The 23,812-nt window shown below is 39.5% G+C and overlaps 1 protein-coding gene across 2 annotated transcripts in view; it reads right to left on the reverse strand.

The window, feature by feature from the left end:
- The window catches only part of GPR158 (G protein-coupled receptor 158), a 189,031-nt gene that overhangs the window by 163,567 nt on the left and 1,652 nt on the right, over positions 1-23,812 (reverse strand). For both annotated transcript variants that reach the window (XM_030503477.1, XM_030503471.1), the window contains exon 2: positions 9,606-9,711. In XM_030503477.1, the coding sequence (XP_030359337.1) occupies positions 9,606-9,711 (106 nt within the window). The remainder of the gene's footprint in view (positions 1-9,605; positions 9,712-23,812) is intronic.

Consider the following 23,812-nt stretch of genomic DNA (forward strand, 5'->3'; position numbering starts at 1 on the left):
CCCTCCCTCCCCCCCAGAAAAATAAAGGCAAAGCACGGTGTGGATTTGGCAGGGGGGAGAAGGTAAGAAGGAAAGAGTCTGATTCCAATTATGACACTGTATCAAAAGGCAAAAACAACAATGGGTAACATCCAGGACAGTTGAACAGCCCCAGGGCCCCACTGCACCAGGCGCTAGGCAGTCAGAATTCACCTCCACTCAAAGAAATTGCCAATGAAAGTAAACATTAAAAACACATCACTACACTGGTGGCTATTAATACAAAGCTGCTTCTTGAGAGGTAAAATATGACCACTGAAGTCTGCAGTCATTCCAAAAAATGAAGGGAAATGCCACTAGTAAGGTAAGTGGTTACTTTATTTCAGAAAATAAAAGGGTTCTCCTTTCCAAAAGGGGAAGCAGAAACTAAAGACTCTTTTTTAACCTGCACAGAGGTGCTCCAGAAAACAGAATGAATGCCTGCCAGAAACCAGTCTGACCTCAACGATTTGGATCATGTCCACAGAGCTATACTTACAGTGAGTATGTTGCTTATACTGATGGTTAAATTGAACAAGATCAATAGTACCTGAGAAGGTGATAAAGGGAGAATGATCCAGTGAATGGTGTGCTGATTAGCCTTTGTTACAAGAGGGAAGAACATACCCCATTTGCTTTCATTCTCCATCCAAGATCTAAAATACCTCATTACAGAGGATTCTCCAAAAAGCTGGTCACAGAATGAAGCACAACAGGGACTCTGAGGGTCAGCACAACAGGTCAGCAGCTCCACACATCTTGGTAGAGATCACAGATTACTGCTGCTGTTCTTCCAGATCAAACAAGGATTGAAATCATATTAGTGAGAACTGTCTGCATGCTCCAGACTGAAACACCAATTCCTAATTGAAAGCTATTGCTATGAAATCATACAGCTATGGAACATCTGAATGGATAACTATAAAACATACTCACACTTGCAATCCAAAATTATTCATCACTTAATCAAGGCAAGAAATAATATGGGGAGGGGGAAATACCCAAGGACTGTTCTTTGTAACTGTGTTTATATCTTTGGAGATAACAAATGGAATGGAATAAGAGCACAAAGTCAAATGTTTGATGTTTGCAACTGACAACTGAGACCCTATTTCATTGTAAATAAGAGTTAATGTTAACAGTGTTATTCTTATTATGTAACTCTTACTAAGAAGGTAAGTATTCAGCTGTTGTACAGAACTTTTCCTTTTCAAGCCCTTGTCTTCCTCCATCACTCTTCTCCTGATAGGACATTGAAGCTTGTAGCTCTAGCTTAAAGGGAGCCTTCTGCAACCATAGGATCCCACTGACATACATGGTGCTTTACAGTTGTAACAAAATGTAGTGTTATAATGTATTATTTTGTTAAGCCATGATAGAAAGCAGCTAGAATGATGCATTGATGTATAATTAAAATGAACTCTCAATCACCTATGGAAATGAAACATAACTGAGATATGCATTAAATCTATAAAACACTTCTTTAAATGTCTTACTAATACTTCATTAAAATTGTTTTTTATAATTACGCAGAGTACGTAGCAATAAAGCAGTCCCTTAGAAAGCAATAATTATTATGGAGTCCTGTCTTGCAAGAAAACTCAACTTCAAAATTATACTTCATTCCATTATCAAGAAAAAGTTTATCACAAAAATACTCCAGAAGAGTCATATCAGGATGATTGAAGCACTTTATTTAGACATTTATTTCAAATGAGCATCCTATTAGTTATCTATATAAAAATTCTGTATAATTGAAATACCAAGAAATGCCTCCTTCAGCTATCATAATGTAGTATTCGCTTTGAAGGGCTCTGGAACAATATGAATTGAGGAGTTTCAGCTCTTCAGGGCAAAGGTTTGCTCTCACCTGCTTAAAACTAATTTGTGCCATGTCTTGTACATACTGGAATATAAAGATATTTTACCGTGCCTTGTAAAAGTTTACAAGTTCTGGAGTGCTGCTTTATTTGACGTCCTTTCTTGGATGACAGACAAGCTGTTTTGGCTGAGCTAAAAACCACAATGACTATCCAATGGTATAAGATAGATACAATTAGCAATGAAACTGGATAAATGATATCAAAAGTTTCTAAATTGCTCAAGAGAGAAAAGCGTCACTTTTGGTGGGCCTGTGACTGGTAGATATGTTTCTAGAATTGCTCAAAATGTTATCACCAAGCCATTTTCCATTGCCATAAAAGAAGACTTTGTCAAAATATAGGGGCAAAAATGAGATAAAGATAAGGATTAAAATTAATGCACATTTTTAATAAATGTTTTATCAGTCTTTAAAATTATACAATTTCCTAGTGCAGCTCCCCAAAATACATTCTTCCAAAAGAATTTTTTTTTTTAATGTTAATTCAGGTGTTGGTTTCTCCATTTCAAGATGAAAACAAATATTGAAATGTCAATTTCAAACAAGCCAGTAACAGTTTACTGAATAGCCGTAGCAAATCTCTATCTCTAGGACAGTATCCTACACATTGTAGACCAATTTCCTCTGCTCAGAAAACTCGTATTTTATAATGCAGTGTATGTTGTCCAAATAAATCCCACTAACATGTCTATATTACAGATCTTTACCCCCTTCAAAGCTTTAATCATTAAATACTTCAATAAGATATATGATGGGATAAATATATTTCAACCCTAGCCTAGCAGAGGAATCCTGATCCTGCTGCAAGAAGAAAAACAATGCAGTATTACAAATTCAAAATTGTCTTACTTGTCTCCATCTATTTTTCCTCACCATCTCTTCCAAATAAAGGAGAAATCAGTAAAGATAGTAAATATTTATCTTAAGATGTTGGGGAGAAGTGGTTTTTCTTTCAGTACTTATTTGCAGCAAGAAGAGTAAAACCTTAAAGGAGATGAATAAGAAAGAAAAGCAGTAATGCAGTGAAGCTCAGTAATGGCTTATAAACTATCCAAAACATAAAAGAAGAAAAGAAATAAAGATTAAAACCCAAATGTTCTGCATTCCCATGTTAGTACTGGTGCTTAACATATTCACGATCCAAAACAGCACAGGATGACAAAGCAATGAAGAAACACAACAGATGTCAAGCAGGATAGTAAAGACTATAGAGAACAGAAATGTCTACGAGACCAGCCCCTGCTCCTTGAATGGATGACCTAAGAGCCATCAGTTTATACTACTAGCAAATGCAAACTAGAAGAACAAATCAAATTAATTACTGGGATTTGATCAAAAGCATAGGTAAACCAAAAGCAATTTTCATTTGCAAAAAAACCATTCGCCTGCTACCAGAAGTCACCAACAAAAATGATGGCATTTGAATGTCTAGCGCTATAAAATTGTGCTCCAAAAATAAAACTAACTGAGTTTGTTTCCATTAAGGATATTACTATGCCTCAGTACATAGATTTGAATATGAAGATTCAGTAGCTATTCTCTCTAGTTTTTCATCTCGGGATCTTTAATACGTTTTCAATCTAATTTTGATTTGTTAGAGAAAGAGAGGAATGAACTGTCTTCTCAAGGCTAATTTAAACTTGTCTCTTCTGCAGGTACCATGAAGTATAAAAAAGGCAACATTTGCTACATCTAGTTGTTTTTTTTTTTTTAAAGACAATTTTTTTCCAACCGGTTTACTGTTTCTCGAGTCCATGTTTTTTCAACAAATTATTAACTGTAGAATACATGCACAAGCAGAATTTCCATATTTTATCAACCAAAAAACTCTCTGCGGTATGTTGCTTGAGTAAGCAAACAGCTAAATATGCAAGTCAGGAACAGAGTCTGCATACTTCATAGGATGTTGGTGTCCTTTGCAATGACAGCAAGTGCAGCAACAGTGCGTTCAGCTAAGAGGAGGTTAGGTGACTTCATTTTTGACCAGAAAGCTATCAAAAATCAAGAAAAAAAAAATAAACCACACTCTGAAGCTGGTCAGAAACAGGTTTCAAAAATATATCAGGATGCTTAACTCTTATCTGAAGCATGGGGTGGATGCATGCTGTAATGCACCCTAAAACCCCACTCTAAAGGTGATCCAGTCTAGGCCCTGGCTGGAGCACATCAGGACTCCCTTTCAGGTCAAATGTCAGTGCACTGTTCTGCAGAAACCAAACTGTGGGGAGGGTAATTGCACACCTAGACATCATACTTCAGCCTGAGCCAGAGTGTCTATTGGTTTAGAGATAATAATTTTGCCTCTGAATCCCAACTGTAAGATGGGGGTAACAGTCTTTATATTATTCACAAGATATAGGAGTGCTTGCATATCTTCCAAGATAGGCATACCAATTCTCACATAGGATGGACCAGATGCTTTGATACTGATATTTATCTAATTGTGCTTAATGCTACTAGAGACATTCTTCAGACATTGTACAGTCCTCTGAAGGTAGTGATAAAAAATGAAAGTTCTGAATGAAGCTGTCCTCTGTTTATGCCTGGATCTGACATAGCTACTGCCACTTCACAAAGGTAACCACAGCCATTCTGCCAAAGGAGAATGGTCCGGCCTGGCTGCAGTGCTCAAGCTCCTTGTTGCAAGGTTTTCTGTGGCTTCCAATAGACCCCCATCTTCCTTTTCTTGCCCCAGCCTGCCAGTTTCTCAGTTGCTCTCCAGGGAAGAGCTTTTTCGCTGTGCCCACCCCCCTCCCTGTGACTTCCTGTTTGCTCCCATCAGTTATATTTTGCCCACATCCCCCCAGCTAACTCAGCTTCTGGACCTCACCTCTTTCCTTCCCAAATCCGATGGGGAGAACCACCAGCTCACCTAATTGGTGTTGCCTAACTGGATGCTCTGTCAAGCAGAGAAAGATCTGAAAGCTGTAGCAATAGATCTGAAAACTGGTAACTGATGCAATGCTATCATTGCCTGTCAATTGCAAGAGAAACCAAATACCTCCCTGCTATTTTCATTCTTGCCAGACAGCATCATTCAGCCAATCATCCACAGTTTTTCACTTTTTAACTCTGTGGGAAGGAAAACAGCAGTAAATACGACTGACCTGGATTAATTTAAATGCTCAAGTTAACACTGCTAACTAGGATGAAAGGAATTGTTGGAAATGTTTTCTTTGAGGAAAACACTGATAACCAAAATTAGCTCCTGCAAAACAGAGGCATTTAAAATTTTTGTCTAAAAAGGCTAAGATGCTGTAGCTAAGCAACCTCGCTCTTCCCTAAACTGAAAGTTGGTTTTCATAGCACCTTGTTTATCACTGAAAGCTCTGACAAACCACCACCCTATTTTATGTAATTTTATGTAATGTCTGAGGGAGTGCCAGATTAGATCTGGTATACTGTCACAGGGACTTTTCCCATGAATGCAAATGATGGCAAAGTTATTTTTAAAATAGCATCCAAAATGTTCTTTTGTCTACTGCATGCTCTTCAAATGCACTGAGTTGTGCAAGCAGCCATCACTCAGAGAATAGATATGCCTTTCTGCTTTTGGAGCCAAGAAGCACTGGCTACATTTTCTTTATCTGTGTACTGAAATAAGCCGCTCGCTCCCCTTTCTGTGTTAGGTTACCCCTTCAGCACAGGATTTGATATAGCATTTAGTATTTGTATTCTACCGCTAAAGATCTTGTTCTCTTCCAAGAGAAAATGTATCCCGACGTATGCTCTCTACCCTGGTTTAGGTACTTCTCTTGGCCTATCTTGGATATAATCTGTAGCCCTAAGGATGACAATTATTTCCAAGTTAGAAGTTCACTATTTTATATAAATCCTGTTCACTCAGTTTGAATCAAACAGCTTTCTTTTGATTTTTTTTTCTCATTCTGACTGCATTTTTACTAATGGACAGGACAGAAAATACATGCAACTAATAAGCAAAACCAATGATACCGGATATGACCCACTGGGTTACGACTTAGGATGCTAATCTCTTCTCAAGCTTCCCCTCCTATAGAGTATGAGTATTAACAGCCTTTTCACAGTTCGACAAGGGCACTGGTAAACACCTGTCCAGTCCCTGCCTTCCCCTTTTTTGGTAGTCTGTCTGTAATACTACATACAGTATAATAAAATATGATGGTCCTAAATGTTTTGCTAAACAGAAAAAAAAAAAAACCAAGCAAAAAAGATTTTGGCTGTACTGCTCATGTGTTTTCTTTTCTCAACTGGTTTTGTTTGTGCAGAATAAATACACACACAGTAGGCCTGTGCATCTTCCTACACAGATATACACACACTATATACAAAGAGCAATGCAGCTTTTCTGTTTACTCTGCCTCTCTCATTCCCTCTAGATATTTTTGCATGCTGTCATTTGTGGAATACTGTTGAAACCCAACGGGATGTCAGCTGAGCCTGCCTCGCATTGCAAGCTGTTGGCAGCCTTATTAAAGATGGGGGAACAGTGTGGAGTCCGCTGCAGTTTTTCACAGACTGATGCTGCTGGTTGGAAGTGTTTGGCTGAGCTCAATGGGCTTCAGACTCTCCTCAGCCTTGATTTTACTGTTGGAGTCTCAACAAGGACTCCAAAGTTGTTACTAAAAGTGCCAGCAGCTGCTGCCAGCATGTACAAGGAAGGAATTTAATATTAAAAAAATCCACAAATATCAAAAGGTTTTAAAGAGTGCAAAAATGCATGTTTTCTTACCCCATAACCAGCCTTGCCTGTACAATGAAATTAATTTGGATTTGTTATAGGGTAACTATATTTTTTCTATGTTTGTTAATTTCAAAGTTATCTGCAACATTTTGTTCTCTACTCAGTTCATTTTAATTATCTCTAACTCTGCAGATGTTACCCACCTCATTTGTTGTAGCCCCACTGAATCCACACAATCATAGAATAGTTAGGGTTGGAATGGACCTTAAGATCATCTAGTTCCAACCCCCCTGCCATGGGCAGGGACACCTTGCTCTAAACCATGTGGCCCAAGGCTCTGTCCAACCTGGCCTTGAACACCGCCAGGGATGGAGCATCCACAACCTCCCTGGGCAACCCATTCCAGTGCTTCACCACCCTCACTGTAAAGAACTTCTTCCTTATATCCAATCTAAACTTCCCCTGCTTAAGTTTGAAGCCAACATGCCACTAATTCTTCAGATTGCAGCATGTCTGGTACAAGACCATACTCAAATGCTTGCTCAGCGTGTGTACTTAATTCCTCTGGCTTGTATGTGTTGTCTCTCTTACAAGTAACCTCTATGTAAGTTTTCTTCTGGAAATTTTTATATACCTTTGTACTAACAACGTGTTTCTAAGGGCCTGCTCGTGATACCATACAGCAGACTCTTAAGGTGTTTCTCCTTTCCTAGCAGTAATTAGTTTACCCTTAATTTCGCTATATTTTCATAGTGTTAGGGAAGAAGGGAATTGACTATCTGAAATACGGAGCTTTATGCCTTAGATTTAATGACACTGGCTGCCCAGCCACGTAGTATGGGCTATGCAGTAAACAGACTCAGCGCCAAATCAGAAGTTCCCTACAGCAAAGACTTACCAGTCACTGGAAAGGCTATGCTGCACTAAACACTAAAGTCCCCTAAAAAACTAAAGAGAGGAAGGAGGATCTAACTTAAGCAAAATTGGAAATCCAGAGATCTCCATTCTCTCCCTTACTCTGCTGGAGACAGACTTTGTAATCTGAGACAGAGCATTCCAGCATCAGCAGGTATTTCTGTATCTGCCTCTAAGAAGATTAATGAAAGGATGGGGAATATCATTTCATTAGTATTTATAAGGCAAACTGTGGAAAGCATTGCCATACAACTATGTAATTTACCCTTATTCCACAGGGTAAATTCCAATGAAACAAAGTGTGAAAAGCAGCATATGGGTCCTGCTTGTAAAGAAGTCCCCATCAGACTGAGCTCTCCTAAAGTGGTGACCATAAGGTAAGAAGAGAGAAAGCTTCCCTATAGATTGTTCCCAGCAAGTCCCCATCCCTAGAGTCACTGCAATTAAGCAAGGAGTCTTATACTCTTCAGGTACAAGAAAGAAAGGCACTCCCTGCTTGAAACTTTCATTAGGGAGAGATTTGTATTACCTATATATCCTTCTCTTAATCGTGAAAGCACTGGTGATTTAACACTCTAAACAAGTGCCATGGAGAAGGAAGAACAGCTGGCAGGTTTTTGCACTACATACAACTTGAAAAGCCATTCATGAAGTGACATTCATCTCCTTACCTATGTTATTAACACCTTAAGGTGTGAACATGAGCCACCTGCATACACAGCATCACTCACTAAAGGACTTCTGCCCTAGGATGTGTTTTAATTCTTTTGCATCACAAGAACTCTCTTATGGACTACAGCATCACAGTAAGCTTATTTAAACAAACACATGCGACCATCCAGCATGAAAAATAAAACATCCTTTGTAACATCCGCAAACATTGTGCTTCCTATTGTCAAAGCAGCACAAAGCAGCAGTGGTTTTACACCGATATATCAGGTTGGGCTCAACATTAGTAGAAGTGCTGTATAAAAAAAATTATTGTAAATTATGTAGAGCAGTCTGTTAGCCCTAAAAATAAGGAAAACACTATGCAGAATGAACAGGGGCAGAAAGAAAAAGTAAAAATCATGTGAGTCTGGTAAAAAAAAAAAAAATCTCTGCAAAGAAACTTGCTTGAGCACAGCCAGCTTTACAACACCACACCCCACCATGAAAAACTGCTCTGTAATTTGAATTCAGAAGTCAAAAAGTACTTAAAGCAAAAAAACACCAAAAAAAAAAAAAAAAACCACCAAAAAAAAAAAAAACCAACCTACCACATTTTCAGAAATACCAAAGAGGAGGTTTACAAAAATTTCAAGTTTTTCTTGCTCAGAAATGCTAGTAAGTGAATGCATCAAAACCAACTCTTTTCCAAAATTTAGATTTGTCTTTGATAAATTGGCACAGAAGTGCATGAGGTACCTACTCTCACAGAAAATAAATGGGTACCTTTGAAAACAATATCATATGCCAGAATAAAAAGAAAAATCATTGAATGCATTTTGTTTTAAAGTTTCATTGAACAAATATGACTAGCCAGGCTGAATGATCTATGATATGCTGACAGACGGAGTCAGACACAGACCTTCAAGAGAAACGGGAAGCAGGAAGGAGCTGAACAGAAACATTTAGTCAGCTCAGTCAAAATGTTGGCATTCCTATTAAGAACTAGCTAGAGTATCCAATTCCGCCTGTTATTTTGTATCATTCTCCCAAAAGCCCATGTATTTCTGAATAATTATTATTAGCATTTGAGATACTTTTACTGTATTTTGCAAGGCTGCCCAGTCGAAAGTGACACTGACATTAAAAGCCTATTTTGATTTTGAGTGCAAAATAACTGTCTGACTTGCAAGCAGAACTTCATCAATCATTTCACTGGCAATATTCTTTTCCTCATAGCTGTTACTTCTGCATAATAACTTAGCTTCTGCTTTATCAGTAATATTAATGCCAATACTCCTGAAATGCAGGCACTCCTGAAACTCATGCATATCATAACGCCTTGTGCAGAAAGATCTTTTCAGCCTGGAAACCACAGTTAAAAGTCTGTCAAATAGGTAGCATTTATACTACAGAAAATTATTCATACTGGAGAGACTTGTTATTGAAGTGTAGCTCACTCCTTAGGGAGAGACATACCTCAGAATTGTTGAGATGACACCTGTGCGTCCCCGAGAACCACCCCTCACTGGAACACTGGTCAATGTCCACCTTCTGCAGATTGATGTCCACTTTGACAACACCTCTGAAAACACAGAAAAACAGCCTTGAACACAGCAACTACAGAAACAGGTTCAAATTCTTTATGATGCTGTAACCTGAGAAGTGGAACTACCTTTTTCTTCTAAATACAGAATTTCATAGAATTGTTTGGGTTGGAAGGGACCTTAAAGAGGATCTAGTTCCAACTCCCTGCCATGTCCATGCTAGGGACACCTTCCACTAGACCAGGTTGCTCAAAGCCCCAGTCAACCTGGCCTCGAACACTGCCAGGGATGGGGCAGCCACTTCTCTGGGCAACCTGTGCCAGTGTCTCACCACCCTCATAGTAAAGAACTTCTTCCTAATATCTAACCTAAATCTCCCCTCTTTCAGTTTAAAGCCATTCCCACTTGTCCTATCCCTATGTGCCCTCGTAAAAAAGACCCTTTCCAGCTTTCTTGCAGGGTCCCTTTAGGCACTGGAAGGCTGCTCTAGGGTCTCCCCTGAGAAGTGGCATAACTCCCAATACACCATCAGAAGGTCAGCACAAGCCAGGAGTAGGCCATTGATATCTGTGAAACCCCCCAAAGAAAAAATAATGTTTCCTAACACACAGGTCCTAAAGAATTGCCTGAACTGTTTTAGTTCTATGCCAAGAACATTCAAGTTTTCATCAAGTTTCCCTCAAATTTGTTTGAATAAAAAGCTAACGATCAGATTTCAAAGCTAAGACTATTTTATAATCATCTCAGAAATCACAAGGAAAAAAAAAAAGCTGTAAGACTGTAGCTCTTTATTTTTAAAAAGCCTTCAAAAATTTCTTTATTCTCTCTAAAATAACCTCCAGAATTACTTTGTATGTAGAATATTTATAGCATCATCTTGTGAGAACACATTTGTGACTGCTTCACTGTGCTGTCTGGTTTAGCAAAAACATCACTATGCAGCTTCTGCTAGTTAGATCATTACATGGAGTCACTCATAACAGATGAATGCTCTGTACTGATTTCTTAAGTCTAGGGCACCATTCCTTTTAAGTCAACCATTTCACCCACTTCAGACAAAAGTTCTATTTCCACAGCCTGAACTTCCACAACTATAAACACCAACATCCCTCCTTTCAGGCTGTGGACTACCAAAGGCATGACCCAACCTCTATCTCAAGAATACCTCGCTCACCTCAAACCATGTTGCATTTTTTAATTAAAGCTCAGTGTATGCAAGAACAATAATAGAACTGCAAAGCCATATATTTGAGAGAGGCCACTTGTGAACAAAATCAGAGCAGGAATAGGAGTGAGCTTGATCAAAACCCAGGACATTATTGCTCGCTCATACCTGGCCCCACTACAACCAAGTGCAAAGTGCCCATAACAGCTATATTTAGGCATTCATTTTCAGACATGCTGTATAGTCATTGGAAAAACACACATCATTTAAGTGATCTGAAGAATGCATTAGGAAGTTATGTAGGTTTGCCAGTAGGAAGTGAGACAGTATAGGTGCACTTCATGCCCCTCCATCTCCTGCCTAAAATCTAAGTAATCTGATACTGGGCATACTTAGATATTACCTGAAATATTGAAGTACTGGCTCTAGTAAGTTCAGTTTGAAATAGTACACACAATGCTTCTTAGAATATTCAGAAATATTTTTATTTTATAGCTCTGTGCCTTTCCACTCTTGTTTTGAACAACAGCTTCTCCATGGACTGCCAAAACTATACTTCCACCCCAACGAAGTGAGTTTTTTTCCTCCATGTTCCAGGTGACAAATGACCTCCGGGGAAAAAAATGCCATAACATACACGCTTATCTCAACATGTTAACAAGCTATCTGTCTCGGACACTCACAGAGGTAACTAATTCCTCATCTGGTCACATGTAGATCCCACCAGATAGCATTTCTAATTTTCTGGATCTTTCTGAGCTCATTTCTGAGCTTATATTAGCACGGGAGCTGGGGACAGGACCTGTTCTGCAGGTGAATCCTAGAATCATAGAATAGTTAGGGTTGGAAGAGAATAATTTCGCTGTAGCTGCATACAGGCACAAAGCAGGTAGTGGGACCAGGACCAACACTACTCCTTGCTCTCCTAGTTAGTGTTATACACAGAGCAGCTTGGCAAGGGGGTCTCAAGCATTAGCATCATTCTGACTGCACTAAAAAAAAAAAAAAAAAAAAAAAAAAATCAATTTATACAGTAGGAATAAGTGATGATTCATCCTGATTAGGACTGCAATGGGTCTTTATTTTCTTTACAAGGAAAGCTTTTCCCTTGTGTATATTTTGTTTTTAACTGGTAGGACAGGAAACTCCCCTTTCCCCCTACAAACACTTCTGCGAGGAGAGGTACAGATGGCAAATTAAGGGTAAACTAATTACTGCTAGGAAAGGAGAAACACCTTAAGAGTCTGCTGTAGGGTATCACGAGCAGGCCCTTAGAAACACGTTGTTAGTACAAAGGTATATAAAAATTTCCAGAAGAAAATTTACATAGAGGTTACTTGTAAGAGAGACAACACATACAAGCCAGAGGAATTAAGTACACACGCTGAGCAAGCATTTGAGTATGGTCTTGTACCAGACATGCTGCAATCTGAAGAATTAGTGGCATGTTCTAGTGGGCCAAAGGCAGAAAGCAGGATAGCACCCTAACACCCAGAGCCACGTAATGAAAAGAAAAAAAAAAAAAACTTCCAGATTTTTCACATCAGAATTGATTAAATAACTTGTATCCTTTGAAAACTCTTTGATATGATTATTTTGTTCAAAACATATGTGGAAATCAGATTCATATAGCAGCTGTCACCTCTTGTGATCATCCTGTCCAACCAACCACCTGCTCAAAGCAGGCTCAGTTCAGCTGGGTTTTTTTAATACTTCCAACAATGGAGGCTTCACCACCTCTGGGAAACTTATGTAGTGTCTGACCACCATCACAGTGTCAAAAGAAGTTTTCTGCTATTTAAATGCAGTTTCTTGTATTTCTTTCTGTACTTTCACCAACTGCTCCTGAGAAGAGTCCAGCTGTCTCCTTTACGCTTTTCCCTCAAGTATTTACACAGATGTAAAATCTCCCTGGAGCCTTTTCTTCTCCAGGCTGAACAGTCCCAGCTCACTCAGCCCTTCTTGTCTGTCAGATGCTTCAATCTTTAATCTTCTTTGTCACCCTTCACCAGGCTAACTCCAGTATATCCATGTGTCTAGGACTGAGGGGCACAGAAGTGGACACAGCACTCCTGATAGGACCCCCCCACGAGGCTAGGCAAAAAGGAAGGATCACCTCCCTCAATCCTCATCAATGCGCTTCTCACAGCTCAGGAAGCCATCAGTCTTTTTTGCTGCAAATACACATTGGTGATTCATGTCAAATTGATGTCCACCAGGACCACAAAAATGAAAGTGTTAAACAAAGCTAGCCCCACTATCACCCCTGGGTTATATCAATAGTAACTGACCTCAAGTCATCTATATACAGAAGGTTACTGGGTTAAATACTATTTCCCCTCCATAAGCCCATGCTGACTACTCCCAATCATATTCTTCATGTATTTCAGAGTAGTTTTCAGGCAGATTTTCTCTATTGCCTTCTCAGGGACTAAGGTGAGACTGATCAGCCTTGAAGTCTTCTTGGAAGACATGAAATACCTTGGCATTTTCTACATCCTCCGTCAAAGTCCACTGCCCCACTCAGCAGCAGGCCCACATTCTCCCTAGTCCCAGTTTTGCTGCGGGTGTACATAACTTCTTTTTGCCCTTCATGTCCCTCACCAAATTCAGCCCCATATGGGCTTTGGTTTCCCTAACCACACCCTGACACAGAATCATAGAAACAGAATCATTTAGGTTGGAAAAGACCTTTAAGATCATAGAATCCAAACATTAATCCAGCACTGCCAAGTCCACCACTAAACCATATCCCTAAGCACTGCATCTACACATCTTCTAAATACCTCTAGGGATGGTGACTCCATCACTGCCCTGAGCAGCCTGTTGCCATATTCAACAACTCTTTTGGTAAAGAAATTTTTCATACTATCTGACCTAAACCTCCACTGGTGCAACTTGAGGCCATTTCCTATCATCCTATTGCCTGTAACTCAGGTGAAGAGACCAACACCCATCTCACTACAACCTCCTTTCAGGTAGTTGTAAGACAGTAATAAGGTCTCCCCTGAGCCTCGTTTTCTCCAGGCTGAGTTCACTCAGCCATTCCTCATCAGAACTTGTGCTCTAGACACTTCAGCAGCTTCATTGCCCTTCTTCAGACACGCTCCAATACCTCAATGTCTTCCCTGTAGTGAGGAGCTCAAAACTGAACACAGTATTCAAGGTGCTGCCTCGCCAGTGCTAAGTTCAATTCCCTAGTTCTGCTGGCCACACTATTTCCAACACAAGATGCTCATGTTCACAGTCATAGTTATGCTCAGACCGTGCCTCCATATTCTTCCCAGGTTACCTGACCCTGCTTCCATTTCTTATGCACTTTCATTTTTTGCTTGAGTTTTGCCAGGAGTTCCCTGTTAAGCCATGCAGGAGGCCTGAAAAGCATCCAGTTTAAAAATGCTTTTACACTACTTCCAGAAACAGTACAAAATTCTTCCATTTGTAACTAAATGCATTCTACCTTTGCTTCTCTTGTGTTAAAATTTTTCTTACAAGAATGTTTGCGTTCCACAAAACCCAATCTTCATGAACTCAAGACAAACATTTCTACTTATGCTTTTCTCCTTTCTGCAACTCTTCTGTAGCACAACTTCAACTTCTGATATGATTAAGCTACTTTTTTTTAAGAAAAAAAAAAACACCTCTTCTCCAAGGTTTACAAATTTATGGGGTGAAAATTTACAGGAAAGAAAAATAGTATAATCCAGAAGAAGGCATATGAAAACAATCTCTCCTGGCAGTTACAGTCTACCATAGGCTTTCCATTTTTTAACGACATGGTGCATATTATTCTGTTTTCACTAGGCCTCTGCAATCTATGTTCATGCTTCATGGTAATGTCACAGTTCGGTTGAGGTAGTAACAGGGTCTGCAACTACCTGATGATATAATGCTTTCAAAAGAAAGGTTTCTTTAAGCATACATGTGGCATTTAGAGAACTGCATTCATTTGGGATGCTTTGCCATTTTAAAACACCATCTCAGACTTGTACCCCACCGTTATTACACATAGAGTACACCAACATGATGATATATTTCTGAAATTCATCTGTGATTAATACAGTAGCTGGCATAGCCTGTTTGGCCACCCACATTTTCAGTTATTTTTGATTCAGCATTCGGAAAATGGAACATATGGAAGAACACATCCTCCTAGAATATATATGGACCAGCTACCTGCAAGTGTTGCATTTATTGAATTAAGTGGGAGTAATTGCAGCTCTGCTATCTTAAGAGATCAAGACAAATATCAATGGCTTAAGAGTAGACTCAGCTTGTCTGCATAACACATTCATCCACACTGACAGTGCTATCCGGTTGAACTCAAGCCACAGTGATGTTATTGCTGGTAATTATGTACCACCTTGCAAGTAAGTATATTTACTGTTATAAGGAGATTAATAAAATCTTTGTCTTCTGCCACAATTTTACAGTCCTTACACAAGAAAAACCCCAGATGCTTAAGGAGTGCACATTCATGTCCAACATACAGTTAAAGAATTAGTTGAATTGTATGTAATAGATGATGATTGAAGAACGATGTCATCAAGGATTTTCTGTCAGGTCAGAGGTTTGATTTAAGAGGCTTTCATGTCTGTCTTAATTTCCAGTACCACTGTTTGTTGGCATGCTGTTTGCCTTGAAATCTGTGCCAGAAATTGATTTAAGCTTATTTTCCCAACCTACTAGCTATCTTGATAGTTTCAGTAGTTATAATATTTCATTGTAACAACATGTTGTAAAACTTATATGTACAGAAGAATTTTTTTTGCCTATACTGTTACATCAGAAAAAAGCAGGAGCATGTTCTCTTTCTCCCAGCCAGCTTAAGCCAGAACTGTACAGAATAGTAGCCTGCCAACATTTAAATGGTGATAAACAGTATCTTTGTCCTCCAGATCTTCAGAAGCTTTTTGGCACAGAGGTTATCACAGCTCAGCTAAACAGACATTGAAGTTTGTCTTCTAAGTTTGTACACTTATTTTCGTGTTCATAAGCATTGCACGGAGCCATAATTAAGGTATAAGGCATGGCTGAAACTGACACCATCCCCCAAATCTAAATGCCTACCTAGATTCATGCTGCCATAATCACTCAGACCTACACACTGTCCTTCATAAGTCCTCCTTACCACAAAACAAGGAGATAAAAAAAAACCAAATCCTCCACAGCCATCCCAAATCTGCAAGTGCCCAGCCCTCTAGATAAACACACACTGTAATTAGTATAGGAAATGTTTCCAGAGCAGATATCTTTCCTGACTATTCTCATTTTGGAGGCTGACACTTTCAAGAATATTAACTTTCAAACAGTGCATACTACCCGACACCTGAGGCTCCTTCAGTGCACCATCAACTGAGCATCCAAAAATAATTCTGGTATCAAATGCTCAAGTGACTTTCAGCCATAAGTCTTACTGGCACAATCAGCAGCTTCTGCAGGTTCAAGTTGCTTTTGAAAGTTAAGATTTAGGTTTCTGCACCGCTTAGGCATTTTTGAAACTATTACCTCTGCATATCCAGCCAGATTCACAAAAGGCTACTAGGACAGTATATACAACATGGTTTTGATCTGGTCATGCAGTTACCGCTGATTTCTTACTAATAGGACAGAGACAGACTTACCCAATTTCTCAGCCACAGCACAACTGCTGCTTTTAAGCACACATTTTCACAGGAGAACCAGCTTTCACTAAAAATAAACTTAACTGAAGTATAAGGTATATCTGTGTGGGCACGTGAATTACGATTCACCTGTAAAAACAAAAAATCCCTCTAGGCCATTTGGAATAGTACTACAAGGGCAGAATACTTAAAGCTGAACCCTCTGTCTGAAGAATTATTTCAGATTTAGACCTGCCTTCAGATTTATGGCATGCAATGCTGCCTCTCTGGGGATTTCCCTGCAGTTTAGTCAGAGAGCTTCCTAGGTACTTCGAGGGGCAGTGATTTCTTTTTTTGCTTGAGGATACTCCAGTTGCTGTTAGCATCTTAACTGTCACAAAGCATCACCTTGTATAGGAATGCAAGGTGTCAGTGATCGTGGGGCACCACTTACTTCAGATTCTCCCTATGAAAATAAAAAAAAGTCTTACAGCTAAATTCAAGTTATTTAGTAAGAAACCTGCACGGCTTTTTAATGCTGCCATTACTTTCCATGGGGTCAAAGACACAGGTGAAAGAAAGAGACCTCAAAGAACAGTATAGAAAGTGATATAAGAAAAGAGGCTGGAAATAGGAAAAGCTTTTGAATTAGAAGAATCCTACATGGGAGAGACGGCCTCAGCCTAACTACCCAATCTTCTGACGATGAAGATTTAAAGGTAGTAAGTTAATTTTAAAAATGAAAAGTGGAAGCCAACATTAAAAACAAAAACAAAAAAAAAAACCACCACACAAAATATGTAAGACAAAACCAAAAGCCATTTTTAGAAGCAGCATGTTAAAAGCTTAGGCTCTACTACTAAAAAGCTTTTCAAATACCTCAGAAGAAGGAAACCTGAAGTAGAATCTGTAAGGCTTATAGACAACCAAGATACAAAAATTGCTTGCAGTAGAGGCAGCCTTTTGCAGAAAAAAATTTATTTTCATCACTGCACACTTCAGAGCTAGGAAGGCTCCAACCTTTGAGCCACTCTAGAGTGTATCAATGCAACCAATGTCAGCTTTCACATGCAAGGATATTAACAAGCTGAGCAACAACTCTCCCTTCTTTGTTCCACACACTCACAGATGACAACAAATGGGCAACCAGTGACTTCATATAATTTGTATCTAAATCTAACACAGAGAAGATGAATGAACACTTTCCAAAGTATTTTTTTTAATCCTAAGAATCTTCATTAGATTCATGAAGCAAATTTAAAAACAGAAAAAACACTTTTTCCCAGACATTTCATAATTATATTATGGAAGCTAATGCCAAGACATATTGCAGAAAACAAAAAGAGTTAAAAGTGAACTAGAATCATGGAGGTCAATTATACCCATACTCACTATCCAGACTCGGTCGGTCTGAAAAACTTCCCTTTTTTTACTGCTTATTATTCATAAATGGGACATATCCAAGGTATGAGAACTTGGCACTTCTGTTGCTCCTACGTTTTTCCCTGAGCACCTGCCAGAAGCTGCTTTTGGAGAGAGGGCTAGGTAAGCATTTCATCTGACCTAACACAGCAATACTTTTGTTCTTACCCTTAGGAACTTTTAGTCCTCTAACTCAGCCCACCTTCATGAATAGACAGAACAGGTGACAGTCCTGGATCAGAATCTCAGATAGTAAGGACTGTCACAAGTCCATTCCTTTCAAAAAGGCTTTCATAACCTGCTGTGCTGGAAGCCTTGCCCAAAGGGAGTGATGGCAGAGAACAGAGGAGTGGAAACAGCAGTTTGGCCCAAAAAGGTAGTTCCTTTTATGGCAACTTACCATGTGCTACATAATTGGGGACATAAATGCAGTATATGTTTCAATCTTACAGTCATATTTAACTTATTTCTTCAAAGACAAACTTCTCTTTCTCCAATACCGAAGATAGCTGAATCATGTTTCTATAAAAAGAAATCCCTATTTATTGTTCCTTCTGTTACACTGCCATCCAGTTTCCTATCTTTATCCATGACCTCGTACAAAAAAGGCAGAGACATAACTGGTTGCCTAGAGAATACCTGAAACATGCTGGGGGGTTCTTTAAGCACACAGTAACTACAGGAAGAGGTTTCTTTCATCTCACCTCTTTCCAGGAATATAAGTCCAAGACTTTCAGAAGTTCTAGGAAATAAGTTACTCTCCTTCTTAAAACCTGTTCAAAATCCACCCACATTTTCAATCATGTTGTATGGGCCTTGGCATGTTATAGAAAAAAATGCCTCACCATCTTAAAATATTTTCAGGATTATACAACTAATGCATCATGTTATAAAAAAATTAGAGAGCCTCCTTAAACAGTTAAAAATCAATTTTCTTTCTTATTTCAGTACCAAGACTGAAGGGAGATGGGGTGGGTGGGAAGACTAAGAAAGAGGGCCAGAGGAAAAAATTAAGCCATACTTAAAAACTAATTTTTATAAAGTTTTATGTCTACATTTATGGTTATTTTACCAAACAATTTAACAGCTATGAAATATTTAGCAGAAGATGAAATAACGTGCATTCCCTAAGAAATTACTTACTTGTCATATATACTTCTACCTCCACAGTTTAATTTGCCTTCAGTAATGTTTCCTTAACTAAGAGCCCCATTATGGCCTAATGCTGGAGTGGTCAGAATCATTGTTAATGGTTCAGTGGAAATCACCACATTAGACTGCCTTTAGGGAAGAAACAGCTAAATTTAACTGTGCAATGAAGATTAATCTTTGCACTCAGGAAAACCTTTCTAATAATTGGGAGAAGTAGCAAATGTCAGGAAGAAAAAAATATTAAGAGGTAACACTTGATTCAGCCACGCTTCAGAACAAAGTTATCAAAAATGCTCCAGAACACATCATAGTTCAAAACGAAAACAATTTTAAAAAGCCTTATTTATCTTGCTGATTGTGTACCTTTCTGCCAAAACAGCCATTATTCCATTGTATTCTCCCCAAAATCCTTTAAAAATATTGCAAATATTGCCTTGGATTTGGTGAAAAACCTACCTGCCCTTGCTGGAACATGGTGGAAAGGAAAAAAAAGTCCCTAAAAATCCTAAAGCTATTCTGGCCTCCTAGATTAAAAACAGCACAAGAACAATGACCAGCTCCCCAAATGTTGACATATTACAACATAACATTAAGGAAAATGAGAACAGCACACAAGAGAACATTTTGAACTACAAAAGCAGCAATTCATTCATCAGAGTTTGAGGATAATTGATGTCACTGCACAAGGCTGAAACACTGCACATGAATCTGACTAACCGCATTCAAGAAATGCTGGAACAAGACTTGAGAAGAGGGACCATGGCAACAGAGAACGTGTAACAGGAGACTGAAGAAAGCTGGTTTGTGTAGTCTAGTAAACAAAGGTGGAAAAGGGACTGCTGCCTATAAATAGGTCAGGGCAGTAAACATCAGTGCAGAGTGCTTTTTCAGACAGAGGGCAGCTCTGGAATAGAAACAAATGGATGAGAACTGACTGTAAGCTCAGATCTGAAATCAGAAGCAGCTATCCAACCATTAGGCCTGTCATGCCAGTGGACTAGAGAGTCAAGAGGGAAACTCACCCACTTTAAGATGGAGATTGGTCAGCTGATGACATAAAGTGGGCTTGTGACAGCAGGAGATTGACTCATCAACCCAGGAGGATCTTTTTTTAAAAAAACTTGCATGTTCCTATTAGCTGACTACTTGCACATCTGTCTTCCAAATCGAGTGATCCTCCCCACTGGCCTTCTAGCAATGAAAACCTCACATTTTCTCTCCAGGGGCCAAGCAAGTACTTTTAGAGAAGGAAATGTGCTCACAACATGCAGCTTCTCAGACCTTTCTGCTTCCACAGTAGGGCTCCAAAGAGAACAGCTGGATCGCCATGAGCCACGAAATATGGTTCAGTCTCATCATGTAACAGGAAGAAGGAGGGTCTCTAAAGATCCATGACAAATGTTATGGTGCTCTACCCTCTGCAGCACTAGAGTTGTAGAGTGACTAGGCACATTAGATAGTGAATTCCAGCTGCAAACTGCATCACCTTAGACTTTTAAAGAAAGGAGATAGGAATGGTTAACATCACCAAGTGATAACTTCTAGTCCCTGTAGATTCTAATTTCTGAATGAAAGCCTACACTGTATTTTGTAAGCAGGTAGTAATGTTCTCTCCCTGCACTATGGGTGGTCCGAAGTCCGGTGAATGCAAACAACAGAACATCAGCAAGCACTGCTAAGCAGCTGTGGACAGCCAGCATGCTAGCTTAGCATTGCTCATGTGGTCCCACTCGCTTCAACAGCTTCTGGTACATTTATCAACATAATCAAGTCGTCTTTAGTTTCTCCACTTCATCTCAGTATCAGCCTACAGTGCTAGCCTTGGCAAAACCACCATATTCTCTCACCTTCCTTGGCCTTCACTTTGGACAGTTTGGCTGTCATCTCTTGAGAAGGAAAGGAGGAGAGGGTGGGAGGTGAAATTTAAGATGGATAGCAAGCTGTTTGCAAGAGACCCCCCCACCTCTAACACTCACTTCCCCTGCCATATGCACTATAACCCTCCACAACATGAAGAACAAAGCTTTTTTTTTCCCCCCTCTACTTTCAGAATGTCATCGACAGCTGCAGTAGTAGCATGTATTGAACACACCAGTAGCAATCATTAGTATTGCCTTCATTAATTCTTTCCATTGCTACGCCACATGACATATTCATGCAACAGAAGAAATACCAAGAAACAGAAGCAACAGTTTTTCCTTCTGTAATCTGAAAGAATTCTTTTCCACCAAGATAGTGTTCCTAAATGTCTCTTAACCTAATGTACCATGCCATAAACCTAAGTCAGCAAAGAAGAAAGTACATAAACTGTCAGAATATTCAAGGAGCATGCACTAAATTACCACCAATGACCTTCATGCCAGACTATTAAATGGAAAGAGCATGTAAACTGATCCATTAACATATTCCTAACAGATGGTTCAGAGATACTTTGTTGAGAGAACCAATGTAGCTTTCTCAAAGATGGAGGTTAATACATACTGCTTTTACGATATGGGCCTTAAACAGGAATTTAAAGTTGAACCATTGTGTCACTTATAGACAGATGGTGAGGGGAAATAAAGCTTATTTCAAGAAGTGCCTTATAGTATTAATACTAATGTTCCAATAACTTCATTAGATTTCACATTTTTGTATTACATGCTTATACTTTAAACCATTTCTTCTCTTAAGAACTCACACTGAAGCTGTATGCCCATCAAGTATAGAAAATATCACACAAATATTCAAACACATCCCACAAGTCTTGAGAAGTGTATTTTGTTTATAGGATTTCCTATGTAGCTGCAGAGTTACTTTCAATATCCCAAACAGTAAGCTTTTATTAGAAGACAATATACCTCAAACTAGGAACAGAGGAACTACCAGTTAGCCTTGCCAGAATATGTGTGTATGTGTGTATATATATGTACTTTTTTCCACCAGCTTCCTTATATAGTTACCAAAAACATGCTGACCCATTTTCTTAGAAATGCTTACCAACTCATCTCTGGTTTTGATACAACAAAACTTTGTTAGTTCCGTCCGAGCTATTGCTGTCCTACAACAATAATACAACACTTTGAACTTGCACAGCATACCCCATCACAAGATCTCCTAAATTAGAAGAGGTTCTCCAAGCTTACATGTGCTTAATGGATGCCCTTTGAAGTATCACACAACAGGCTATTCTATTTCTTCAACTGAAGTGACTCCCACATGGTAAACAGAGGGTGAGAAGATGAGGAAGTGAAGGCAGTGCTTTGTACTGCACCCAGGAGGACCTCTACTGGTTGCCTTGGTTGGCTGGGGTTACTCCAAAATGGACCTAGTGTGTTCTCACACCAGAGCTACCACAACAAAAACCGACACCACTGAGATGCTTCCTGGCATCGGGATCTTGGCACAGAGCTGAGATCGAACCTTTAGACTTCTGCTTAAAGGGATATGGGTTTGTTTTTTTTTTCCTCTTCGCTGAAGTCGAGACAGAAGTTTCTTTGATTTAAATTGATATAAAGATCTAAATTCTCAGGTAGCTAGTTAGTAGCTGCCACCCCACCCCAGCCTGGTAGTTCTTCAAGTTATGTGAACCTCTGTCCCCAACAAGAGAATATCAGCCTACACCAGTTTGCATCTGCATCCTGAAGTTATAGAACAGAACACTGCATTTCAATGATCTATAAGTTTAATGAACTTTTCTGGACCACCTGCAAGGTCCAGAAGACTCCTGCTACAAAGCTATTCTTGTATTTTGGCATTGAGAGGAATTCAGCAACAAGCAGCCTGCAGATGAGCTCGTTTTACCTTAACCCTGCTAGCCCCATAAGTATGAAAGTTTCAGGGCAAAAGGTGATTCAATAGAGAAATAAGTAGACACTCTTTAGTCAAGAGTTGTTTGGGTTTTGGTTTTTTTCCAAGGATGCATGACTGCATTCATACCTGTTGGATCCCACTGGATTTCAGAGTAAGCCAAGACAACCAGTGTTCATGAACACTATTGCCTCACCACCTAGGTGTGGCAAAATCTCTTCAGCATCTGCTGTGTTCTTGTCTACCTTTACCTACTACTGATTTGCAGCACAACACAAATTCTGTGCTCTTCTCGCACCTGACAAATGCCAGCTGCTTCTGGGCAGTGGGTATTCCCCAAGGGATAGTGCTACTCTTGAGCCCCACCACAAAAGCGCAAGCGCGAAAATCTAGCATCTTATACACCACAGGTTGCTCTCATATTTTGGACAAATCCCCCTTTGCTGTCAAGATACAAAGACACAAGAATGGTCCTTTCTATACCCTCCTCTCTGCCAGTCACAACCCTGTAGCAAAGTCCTGGGGTAACAGGAATAAAAAAAGTAATCAATTCTTTACATATGCCAAGCATCAGCTCCGCAGCTATGTAACCAGGGGGTGTCCCCAAGGCAAGCTTTCCAACTGCCAGTTCAGGCTGTAGCCACATTCACTACAACAGAACTGCAGTCACAAACATTTACCTACAAACATACTGACCAGGCTTGAAGTACCCCACAGTGGATGTGCTCTGGAAGCCAGAAATCACAGCTTACCAGCATAATAATGTTGATTCCCAGCTGGTTAAAAATCACAGCTGGGGTCAAACTATGTTTAATTACACAGTGTAGCAAGAAATTGACACCTCAGTAAACATCTCCCTCTTGTAGTCAGAAATAACTGCAACTGGCAACTGCTGCTTTCCTCTCCGCACCTGAAGCACACCAGGAGCATAGCCCACACACACCCCTGTTTCAATGCATGTAAAGCAAACACTGTCTTACAGATGGAGATGAAAGTGATTCTTTTACT

The sequence above is a fragment of the Strigops habroptila genome, chromosome 1 (genome assembly GCF_004027225.2).
Source record: "Strigops habroptila isolate Jane chromosome 1, bStrHab1.2.pri, whole genome shotgun sequence".
Lineage (NCBI taxonomy): Eukaryota > Metazoa > Chordata > Aves > Psittaciformes > Psittacidae > Strigops > Strigops habroptila.